The 12,094-nt window shown below is 39.9% G+C and overlaps 1 protein-coding gene across 1 annotated transcript in view; it reads right to left on the reverse strand.

Annotated features, from left to right (window-relative positions):
- The window catches only part of DYNC1I2 (dynein cytoplasmic 1 intermediate chain 2), a 225,430-nt gene that overhangs the window by 12,397 nt on the left and 200,939 nt on the right, over positions 1 to 12,094 (reverse strand). Inside the window, exons 12-15 of the mRNA XM_082260314.1 lie at positions 11,786 to 11,932; positions 9,044 to 9,157; positions 8,763 to 8,896; positions 6,975 to 7,119 (exon numbers count right to left, since the gene is read on the reverse strand). Of these exons, the coding sequence (XP_082116440.1) occupies positions 6,975 to 7,119; positions 8,763 to 8,896; positions 9,044 to 9,157; positions 11,786 to 11,932 (540 nt within the window). The remainder of the gene's footprint in view (positions 1 to 6,974; positions 7,120 to 8,762; positions 8,897 to 9,043; positions 9,158 to 11,785; positions 11,933 to 12,094) is intronic.

Below are 12,094 nucleotides of genomic sequence, written 5' to 3' on the forward strand. Positions count from 1 at the left end.
GAAGGATACAATATGAAACAGATGTTTCTTTTTATCTTTCTGTTTTAGCGGCTGAGCAATGTTGTTGATCAACATTGTCAGGCTTTTTTTTCTTTTTTCTAGAAAGCGCAAATTTCTGGGGCTTTGTTTACATTTCAGCTGTCAAAGGAGAACCCCACCCCACTGACAGCTGAAGGAGTCATCGGTTGTTAAGGATGTGCCGGACCTGCTCCTTAACAACCGGTAACTGCCAACTTTTTCTTTTGTTTACAATTTAGTTGTCAGTGGGGAAAGTCAAACAAGTGTTCTAACCACAAAAAATTTTAAATGAAATTTCACCAGCGTATGGCCAGCTTAAGACTATTTTACTGTCATTTATTTACTGCTTTCTAAGTCAATGCAAGACAACCTAATAAAATCTTTGTAAAAATGAGGTCAACTGCATTTCAAATGCACCGGTCAATAAACAGTGACTGATCTCAAAAGCATTTCAAATTAAATCAAATACAAGCGAAGTGCATTTGCCCATTGACACAGACCCTAAATCTGGACACATGGGACTTTATACAACTCAGATTAAGACAAACCCTTGCAATAACAGGTTACTGATTGACCTCCAGCCAGCTGGAGCTGGCCTTCAGATTCCCAGGAATTATCTGGATTCTATTTTTCTTTAGCTTTGAAACGTGATGAAAAACGAAAAATGCTTTAAAAATGAAACCTCTTCTTTAAGAAATAAGAAATTGAAAACACTACGAGAACCACCGAAAAGGCTGTTTTGCTTTGGTTTTGTAGTAAATCTGTGGAATATTTTGCAGAGCGATGATTACAGGTTTGTCAGGAGTCAAGTATAGAAAAAGAGGTAAGTGAGCAATGTGTATATAGTATGCAGGTTTATTTTACTATCTAAAGCAGCGCTAATACTTACATTTGAAGATTGCTACCTTCCCCGTTTTTCTGCCTAATTACCTCCCTCACAAAGTAGTGATAGTGCTACACTTACATACAATTTATTCAAAGAATCGTTGCAGTGACTGACAGGTGAACATCATGGAGGCTGCTTGATGTATTATTTTGTCTAAAACGCACTTTTTTTTTTTAATATTGATGCCAGATAAATATCTTTTATGCACATACTAAACATTTTTCAATGTCAACTTTCAGAAAAGAAATTTTCAGCCATGACCTTCTGTGCAAAGGATTCACTGCAGATAAAAACACATCAAATAGAATAAAACTCTACTCTGATACCATTCATAATTATTTAAATCTAACACTGGAAATACACACATACTACAGGTACGGTGTCTGGGGAGGAAATATTTTATTTCTGCAAATTAAATTATTCAGTAAAGACCACCAATATTATATGTGATTTCTAAAGAAGTGTGAACAGCAGCCCCTAGTGTTACTAGCTGTTCAGAAAAGACCATTTGGGTGTGCTGGAACAGCAATAGTAACAAGAAAGGGGACAGACGTCTGAAAACTCAAGAAAAGGAAAATGGAGGTGTCAACCCCAGCAGACAATCAGGTTTGAACTTTCATTTCAGAACAGGAGAAATAACTGGAATCTGATTGGTTGATGTGAGCCACAAATCCACTTTCCTTTACTTTTATAGCAAAACTTAGCAAGCAAAGTCGATTTAAACCCTAACTGAATAGTGTTTAGTTTGTTAAAGCTGTTTATTAAAGAAAATTATAATTTTTTTAAATAAAATATTGTTTTCACTTTTTTCATCCTTTCAGTTTCTGTTGCATATCAGCAATGCTAATTTCAGGCAGCCTCTTTGCAGCCACCCCTATCTCATGTACTGCTGCTGACAAGACTTGTGCAGATAATCACAACAAAATAAATATCACTGAAGATGGGTTTACTTTTTGCATCATGTTACACATGTATTTAGGGTGTAAAATGTGATATGGCCCAAATGCCTCCCCTAAACACCCATGACAAGCAGCGAAGGTTCCTCTCTCCTACAGCAGCTGTCACAGTTACAGTAAATTTGGTGCAGCTGTGCGGGGCTCCACATCCCGCTGCGTTATTCATTTACAGGCATTCGTGAATTAATAAACTACAAGTCCCATCTGCCACTGTGTCAGATGGACTTGTATTTGTCAGTGGACTAGGACTATGGTCATCAGTGCATTCATTGCCTATTGAATCTTCCTCCAGCTCTCCAACTGACAGCCTCTACAGAGGTACAGTGCCTTGAAAAAGCATTCATGATGGAGGAGCCAAATACAGGGCAATCTTAGAAGAAGCTGAACTGTTCAAGTCGACAAAAGACTTGAGACTGGGGCATAGGTTCACCTTCTAGCAGGACAACGACCCTAAACATGCAGCCAGAGCCACAATGGAATGGTTTAGATCACGGGTCTCCAAACTATGGCCCTCCAGTTGTTCAGGAACTACGATTCCCATCATGCCTATTCATGTCTGTGAGTTTTACAATGCCTCATGGTTCGTGTAATTCCACAACAGCTAGATCAAAGCATAGTCATGTGTTAGAATGGACCAGTCAAAGTCCAGACCTAAATCTAATTGAAAATCTGTGACAAGACTTGAAAGCTGCTGTTCACAGACGCCCTCCATCCAATCTGACACAGCTTGAACTAATTTGCAAAGAATGGGCAAAAATGCCATTCTCTAGATGTGCAAAGCTGGTAGAGACATACCCAAAAAGCTTGTAGCTCTAATTGCAGCATAAGGTTGTTCTACAAAGTATTGACTCAGGGGGGCTGAATACAAATGCACGCCACACTTTTTAGATATTTATTTATAAAACATTTGGAAAACGATTTATCATTTTCCTTTCACTTCACAAGTATTTGCCACTTTGTGTTGGTCTATCACACAAAATCCCAATAAAATACATTTACTTTTTTGGTTGTAACATGACAAAATGTGGAAAATGTCAAGGGGTATGAATACTTTTTCAAGGCAATGTGCGTATGTGTTTTGGGTGCAATTAGATTTGCATTGTTGTGCACAAATAGTATACAGACAGTATGTGTCATCTGCAGACAATGCAAATCTCTCCGTCATGGAAGAAAATGGCTGGAAAGCAAGTAGAGATGTGCTGTAAACTCATGTTAGTATAATTATTTATTATACAATATTTTTTAGGGATTGAACCAATCAATTCACTAGGTTTTAGTGGCATCATAGAAAACCAGTATTCGGGACCGAATAGGAAACTATTGATTGGTTTAAGTCTTGCCATATCAGAATGGTTTCAGGCAGATGTAATGGGAAGTCTTTAAAGCAGTTGGCTGAGACCACAAGTGGATGATGTCTCCTTCAGAATGCCCAATATGTGCTGTACTAGAGGGACTTAATATTCATTTTTTTTCAGACAGTCAATGATTTTAGACCTCCCAGGCATTGGTTACTCTTCAAGGCAACATCACGGAACAAAACTAATCTCAGAGAGATGCATATGGGCCACAATACTGGAGCATATAAAATCATTTGGCCTAATAGCCAAGAAATATATTCCATTTACCTTTTTGCTACAAGCGCTGTTTTTGTGTTTTTTTTTTGCGTGCGTTTAAAAAATAATTTTAGCCCTGAAGATTATGTAAAAACCCCAAACATTATACATTTTTTGAAAACAGACACCCTAGAGAATAAAATAGTGGTAGTTCCAATTTTTTATGTCACGCAATATTACCGCACAGGTCTAGGAAATGCAATATTTCAGTAAAACCCACACTAAAGTGAATTTTAGGGCAAACAATTTGTTTGGTAAAATATAAAAGAGGAGGTTGCACCAAGTAAATAGATATCCAACATGCCAAACCTTAAATTTTTGTGCGCCTGTGAAATGGCAACAAACTTCGTACCCTATATTTTCTATAGGCCACGCCTCAAAGAGCCCCTATAGGTATCAGTTTAGTGTTACTGAGGAGGTCTGCTGCTAAAATTATTGCTCTCACTCCAGTGTGTGAGGTGATAAGTAACATGTGTATCGCAATGGACATTTTCATGCGTAGGCAACCCCGACGCACGCGTTTATGTGGAGGTCTCAAAACATTTTATGTGCTTGGGTGTAACTTAATTTTTTTTTACTTAACTTTTTTTTTTCCCCAACACATAGTGGACAAAAAGTTCCCTGTGTGAGGTTATTTAGGTGATGTTATTTAATGAGAAATGCAGGGTCTAAAAGATTGTGCATGTCTCCTATGGGCTCCACTTAATGTTCTTTCAGCTATACTAGCCGGGGACACCAAGAGGCTGACCCAGAAGTGACGCTTTCCGGGTCACAACAAGAAGGGGAGGAGAGCGTGTGTGTGCTCTTCTCTCCCCGCTCCACCCCCCCCCCCCCCAATCACCAGCCACGTCAGTCCTGGGCCCATCAGATGGGCAAGTGAAACCCGAAAAGCATGGCGTGGGGGGGGGTGGGGTCTGTGTGTGAGCAATCGAGCGGCAGCGGATTGTGTGTGAAACCCATTGCTGTCAGGTCCCGGCAGTGAAAGAAAAGTCCAACTCCAGGCAGATCAAAAAAAAAAAAAAAAAAGAAAGATCCCTTGGCAGTGGCAGTCCCTCTGCCCACACTGCAGGGGGTTAATAGTTCCTTTTGTCCAGGGCAGAAGAAAAACAATTACATACTTGATACTCCGTTACCCTGTTTGGAGGCGCTTCCTTACAATTTAGCGGCGGTCTGTCCCTCTGCGTCCTCATGTCCAGCAGCAGGATATAGACCCTACTCTGGATGATGTCAGGACCTTAGACTGCTAGAGCCTGAGGAGTGCAGAAACTGTGGGGACTGGTCTAGCTGTGGAGGGGGAGCAGAGAATCAGGTAAGCATTTCTCCTTTTAGTGTTTCCCTAGATATAAATCAATAATGAACCGCGTTGCAGTGCAGGAACAGCCCCACTGCAAAGGATAACTTCCAGGGCTGGGCTTTAGGAGAAATCTTGACAAGGTTTTGCAACTAATAAAAAAAAGTAAGCCACAAAGAAAAAAAAAAAAAAAAAAACAGGTGGTAAGGGGTATTCTGGAGTATTCCTTGAGCACAGACGGCAATTAGGAAAGTGCGACAGTTGTTTATTTCAGTGTATAAGATAAGTGTGAGAAGCTGGAGATAATGATAAAGCAAGGAAAACATGCTGCTGATAGAAATCAGAATTAAGATCTGTTGATGGTGATGCCCGATATAAAATATATTCAATGGATAAGCATTAACACCTATACATTAGCAACGTAGAGATCATAAAATTCCATTAAACTGAGCCACCACCTTTACACCTTAAAAATTCTCCCCATGTGTTTATACATTTCATTCAGATACAGTGCCTTGCGAAAGTATTCGGCCCCCTTGAACTTTGCGACCTTTTGCCACATTTCAGGCTTCAAACATAAAGATATAAAACTGTAATTTTTTGTGAAGAATCAACAAGTGGGACACAATCATAAAGTGGAACGAAATTTATTGGATATTTCAAACTCTGTTAAATAAAAAACGGAAAAATTGGGCGTGCAAAATTATTCAGCCCCTTTACTTTCAGTGCAGCAAACTCTCTCCAGAAGTTCAGTGAGGATCTCTGAATGATCCAATGTAGACCTAAATGACTAATGATGATAAATAGAATCCACCTGTGTGTAATCAAGTCTCCGTACAAATGCACCTGCACTGTGATAGTCTCAGAGGTCCGTTTTAGAGAGAGAGAGCATCATGAAGAACAAGGAACACACCAGGCAGGTCCGAGATACTGTTGTGGAGAAATTTAAAGCCGGATTTGGATACAAAAAGATTCCCCAAGCTTTAAACATCCCAAGGAGCACTGTGCAAGCGATAATTATGAAATGGGAGTATCAGACCACTGCAAATCTACGAAGACCTGGCCGTCCCTCTAAACTTTCAGCTCATACAAGGAGAAGACTGATCAGAGATGCAGCCAAGAGGCCCATGATCACTCTGGATGAACTGCAGAGATCTACAGCTGAGGTGGGAGACGCTGTCCATAGGACAACAATCAGTCGTATACTGCACAAATCTGGCCTTTATGGAAGAGTGGCAAGAAGAAAGCCATTTCTTAAAGACATCCATAAAAAGTGTCGTTTAAAGTTTGCCACAAGCCACCTGGGAGACACACCAAACATGTGGAAGAAGGTGCTCTGGTCAGATGAAACCGATGAATAAAACTTTTTGGCAACAATGCAAAACTTTATGTTTGGCGTAAAAGCAACACAGCTCATCACCCTGAACACACCATCCCCACTGTCAAACATGGTGGTGGTAGCATCATGGTTTAGGCCTGCTTTTCTTCAGCAGGGACAGGGAAGATGGTTAAATTTGATGGGAAGATGGATAGAGCCAAATACAGGACCATTCTGGAAGAAAACCTGATGGAGTCTGCAAAAGACCTGAGACTGGGACGGAGATTTGTCTTCCAACAAGACAATGATCCAAAACAAAAAGCAAAATCTACAATGGAATGATTCACAAATAAACATATCCAGGTGTTAGAATGGCCAAGTCAAAGTCCAGACCTGAATCCAATCGATAATCTGTGGAAAGAACTGAAAACTGCTGTTCACAAACACTCTCCATCCAACCTCACTGAGCTCGAGCTGTTTTTCAAGGAGGAATGGGAAAAACTTTGAGTCTCTCGATGTGCAAAATTGATAGAGACATACCCCAAGCGACTTACAGCTGTTATCGCAGTAAAAGGTGGCGCTACAAAGTATTAACTTAAGGGGGCTGAATAATTTTGCACGCCCAATTTTGCAGTTTTTTATTTGTTAAAAAAGTTTGAAATATCCAATAAATTTAGTTCCACTTCATGATTGTGTCCCACTTGTTGATTCTTCACAAAAAATTACAGTTTTATATCTTTATGTTTGAAGCCTGAAATGTGGCAAAAGTTCAAAAAGTTCAAGGGGGCCGAATATGGGAATAAGGGAAATTACAATTTAAGGTCTACAGGTACTTCTTAAAATTTACTTTAAATGTGTCTACCATTCTTGCAGCAAGTATTGTCTTATTCACCTTTGTTGTCCAGAGCTTCACTGTCCAATCAAAGGAAGATGTGATAAACAAGTGAGAAAAGTCCACGGCTCCCACAGCAGAGTGGCAGTGGATTCCTGTAATTGGTCCTTGGTGGCCTTCAAACATTTCACTTATTCCGGCTTTACTATAAAAACGATAAAACAAATCAGGGTTAAGAAAGGCTACTTTTAGAATTAAAAACCTTTGTACTGAGTGTTGTGTGTGTATATTATGTATAATTTTCAAAACAGATATTTTATCATGCATTCAACTTTAAAGACTACGTTCACTTTTTGTAAAATAAATAAATGTACATCTTTTCGGAGATTAAAAATTTGTAGTTATTTATTTTTACATTGTATATTGTAAAGCAGGGGTCTTCAAACTTTCGCCCTCCAGTTGTTCAGGAACTACAATTCCCATCATGCCTAGTCATGTCTGTGAATCTCAGAGTTTTACAATGCCTCATGGGATGTGTAGTTCCACAATAGCTGGAGGGCCGTAGTTTAAGAATCCCTGCTGTAAAGCATTGCACCTGCGATCAGAAGATTGTGGGTGCAATGCCTGGATCCTTGCAGACTCTTAGTACACTGTCTGCCTCTATCTCCGATATGGGCAGGTAGTTACTAAATAGCAGGAAAAATCAATGAACTACAAGAACGCTCACCAGCGCCCTCGCAGTTCATCGAGAACTACAAGCCATCAGCCACAGTGGTTGATGGTACTTGTAAACTATTCATTCACAATAAACTGTGAATGAATGACGTGACCATGTGGGCAAGAAGACCCCCTCTCTGCTGTCACAAAGCAGGGAGCGCTGGCAGCAGGAGGAAGGTGGATAGGAGCATGTTACACGTCACATCTTAAATATGGGTGAAACATGTAACATGCTCCTGAAGGTGAAGTTATACTTTTGAGCAGTACTGACAAATTGCCTTATAAGCCCTGACTGGCCATCAAGGTGCTTCAAGTCTCCCTGCTGGTATCTTTGTGGCTGAATTTGTCTTTAAAGTGTTGGCTTACCATTACAGAAAAAAATCAACGGTGAACACGTACACCTAGCCCCCACCCTCGTCACTGGTGTACTCTCATTAATGCAGAGCTGTCAGTGCCCATGCAGCTTGTGCAGCGGATCAAGGATTTCAAATCCACGCTCTTCTCCATCTTCTATGTGCAGCACTTCCGGTATGGGTCAGACTGATTTTTATTGGCCAGAACTGGCCCAGAGCATCGCTCTGATCTGTCCTTAAAGCACTGCACAGAACAGAGAAAAAAAAGTGAGGATTTCAAATCACGGGCTGCGACACTGGCTGCGTAGGCACTTTCATCTCAGCACTGAGTACAGTGGGGACCCGGGGGGTGGGCTGGACATATGGTGTTATTACACAAGAGAACGTGACCGAAGACTTGCAACCTCTTACCTGCATATTTAAGAGAGAGAGAGAAAGAGTTTGCAAGAAAAGCAAACAGGAAGTTAAAGTATAGCCAACTTGTGTCCGGGTTGTAGCTAATGATGGTTACTTAGCACTGTTGCCTAGCCTCCGCCTTTACATTTTTTACAGTCGAAGTTGTAAAGAAAAAAAAAAAAAGGTGAAAAGAGAATGAACCAGAGCACAAAAGAAAAATGCTGTGTTGAGAGCAGGTCATTTGGCTGCTTTTTTGTCCTTCCTAAATGGGGCAATTTCCCTAGACATTAATCCCTAGAGTTCACGCTGTTGTGTCTAAGTGCCATTAGAGAGACCTCTTTCACGTCTGCTGTATTTGGATGCATTGAAGATTTTATCCTACCTTCCGTGGCGACATGCTGTGTACACTGAGCCTTCTTCACTTCCCACTACAAAGTTGTTGACATCTCCCACAGGGAAGGACATACAGGTGACAGCGACTGCCTTAGATTGCTTGTGAACTAACTCCATGCTGTCCTGGATAAAAGGGCCAGACATGCATTTAGAGAAGCTGTATTAAAATTATCAGCAATAAAGAGCTTCATTCAGAAAAGCTCAATACAAAGAAAAGTTAAGAAAGGCTTTTACAGCAAAGCAGAATGAACATTAACATGGTCCAGTTACCTGTGGTTGAGACAACATATCCAAGCTCCAAGAACAGATCTTTCCATCTGTAGATATACTGATCAGATTGTGGGCGTTCTGTGTGCCAACCACATTTACACAGTAGACCGGGTGCTGAAATAAACAACACATTTAAAGCTCTAGATTCTCATCTAATTCACACAGTAAAAAGTGTGAACACTGCATACTAGATCTCTTTAATGGTACTGTAATCTTGCACAAATATCAGTTTTGGTGAAATCTCCCTCAAATTGTTTTTTCAGAGAGTCTTTGAAATGAAATGATGCAAAAATGCAGCATGAGAGCATGTTTTTTTTTTTTATTTAAAGGCACACTAGCTAGGGGCATATTTATAAAGCAATAAATGTGATACTCACCAAAAATGTATTGCAGGTAAATCAATCAATGCATTTTAAAACATGCATCAGAAAAATTAATTTACAGTGAATATTTAATGAAAACCACATTCACTGTTTTATAACTAAACCCCCTAGGTGTGGCCACAATATCCCATATATGGCATGCAATATCAGACCATTCTATCTAAAGTCAGGGTAAAGCTTGCCATACAGGTTGCAATGCAATCTAACTTTAAAAATTTTTGTTTAATGAACTTCAGATTTACAAAAACTATGTAATACGAAAACATACCAAAACTATTCAATAAAATTGTATCCAATCAGGAAGGCCCTTGCACTACTAACTGTTGGTAGATGTAAAGGTGATTGTACAGCCAGACAGTAATGTGTATTATAAGTTTTACAAACTTAAAGAAGAACTATAGGCAAAACTTTTTTTTCCCCCATTTTGGATACAGTAAGGGAATGTTATAAACCATCAGATTTTTTTTCACCACCTGTATCCCATTGTCCCTATGTCCATTTATTTCCTGTCCCATAACCAAACAGGAAGTTAGAAGAAATCCCTGTAAATTTAAGGAAATTCTTGGGGACCCCAAGGTCCCCCGAACTAGTGCCCCTATTGGAAGATTTCCCCTCTAATACTTTTCTGGGGACAACCCAAAATTTGGGATTTTCTTTTACTTTCAGTTTCAATGAAAATGTTAAACAGCTAGCTAGGGGGTGAATCTCCTTAATGGGTACCAACAGTAATAAAAAATGACAGGCGTCATCCAAAACTAAAGAAAAAAAAAAAAAAAAAAAAAAAAGATTCGGCTTTAGTTATACTTCAAGCAGCATTATGCATTTCTTTTTCGTTCAACCAGCGGGTTGAACAAAATTAAGTACCTTTATTTCCCCATCCATAAGATAGATGGGGGAATTCTTCCCGCTGTGGTATTGTATTCTGACAGCAAGGAGCCTTCCTCGCTGTCAGAATACAATGATAAATGTTGCTGGTTATAGCCAACAACACTGATCATTCAGGGTGGTTGTATGCAAGTTCTTTGATAGATCCACTTGTATACAACCAGCATGTCCACACATGGATCGAAATTTTGCTGGTCCCTGCTGAAAGTCAAATTTCAGTTTGTTTAGGCAGTTTAGCCCACCATGACATCATTACAGTGATACAGGGCAATGGACCACTAAACTGACAATCAGGATTGCACTTTGTCTGTGTTAATGACAGGCTGCATTTTTTCATTCTCTGATAGTTCAGCCACTTCCATCATCTATTCTACAACTCTCAATGCTGCATAACCAGGTAAGTCCAAGGCTCAAACTTCAAAGAAGAGTGTTGGGTATACATGCACCTGTGGATCTACAAATAATTTTTAAATGTTATCACTGAACGCTGCTTATACACCTTTGCTTATGCATTTTTCATGATTTGCTCAGAAATACCTGGATCTGTAACAGTTTTTATTTAAACCTTAGGCGCCGAGTGCACGCAAACATGCAGACTCTTGGCGGCCAGGCCTTGGCGCCAAATGGCCCAGTATTTGTGTGCATTAGCGCCGATAGAGCTCTGCCAAGAGCGCAAGCCCTGCACGCTACTGGCAAAGTGACGTGCGGTTTGCAAAAAGCTCCAGGTCGCTGCTTGAACTCGGGAGTTTTCTTACAATGTGACCACTGTGCCAGCCAATCACGGTGGTCACATGGTAACAAGCCCCGCCTCCTGGAATTCACACCCCCTTAAAGCGCCGGTGGGAGCCAAAGAGTTAAAATGACTCTGTCATGAAAAAGTATGGGAGCTACAATTTCTGATCTCTACTTAGAAATTGTTATCTCTTTAGGTGTCATGCTAATGCGCTGGCTTCATTAATTCATTTACTTCTGACCTGGAACAAATATAGAGATGAGTAATACTGACAATTATTTGTAGTACATTAGTTCCAGGTTTGTGATTGTACAATCTCTGTCATTTAGAGACCCAAAACTGTAAAAATGTGAGAGCCTATTTAAACAAAATATATTCTATTGGTTTGTCCAATCAGGTAGGCTCATGCAAAAATATCCAGAATCATTGTAAGTAGGTCCAATTTTTGGTCAGATCACACAATCTTAGATGTTCACTTGGTTCCAAACCTGATGACTGCATCACAAGTAAGCAAATACAAAATTCAGAACACATTAACTTTTATAATAAATGGTTCATCCAAAAATAAAATCTATACACACTTCAGCAAATATGTGTATAGCTTATTGATTAGTAAACTAAGCCTGAAGTTCTACTTTAAGGTGCACTTTTACACAGTAATTTTACAATAACAGACAACAGCACATCGCAAACTTGGCAACGCTGATGTACGCATGGCACTGGTGATGAACAGAAACTTACAGTGTGAGCAGCGGCTGAAAGTGGAGTCCTCTGGACTGGTGTCCTCTTGTTACTTCTGTTGTCCCATAACACAATCTGGCCGGAATATGTCCCACCAACTACCAGGTTTGGGTGAAACTTTGCAAAAGCTGCAGACATTACAGCAGACTGAACCATAAAAAAAGAACACAGACACATCAAATAAAGACACTTAAGCATTCTTTACCATAACAGAATCCCAATAAAGTCATACTAATGTCTCTAAATATTAATTTGATCAACACTCCCAAAGCTTGCATTACTATATCAAAAATATCAGACTCCCAGAAG

The sequence above is a fragment of the Pelophylax lessonae genome, assembly GCF_965119305.1.
Source record: "Pelophylax lessonae genome assembly, chromosome: 6".
Lineage (NCBI taxonomy): Eukaryota > Metazoa > Chordata > Amphibia > Anura > Ranidae > Pelophylax > Pelophylax lessonae.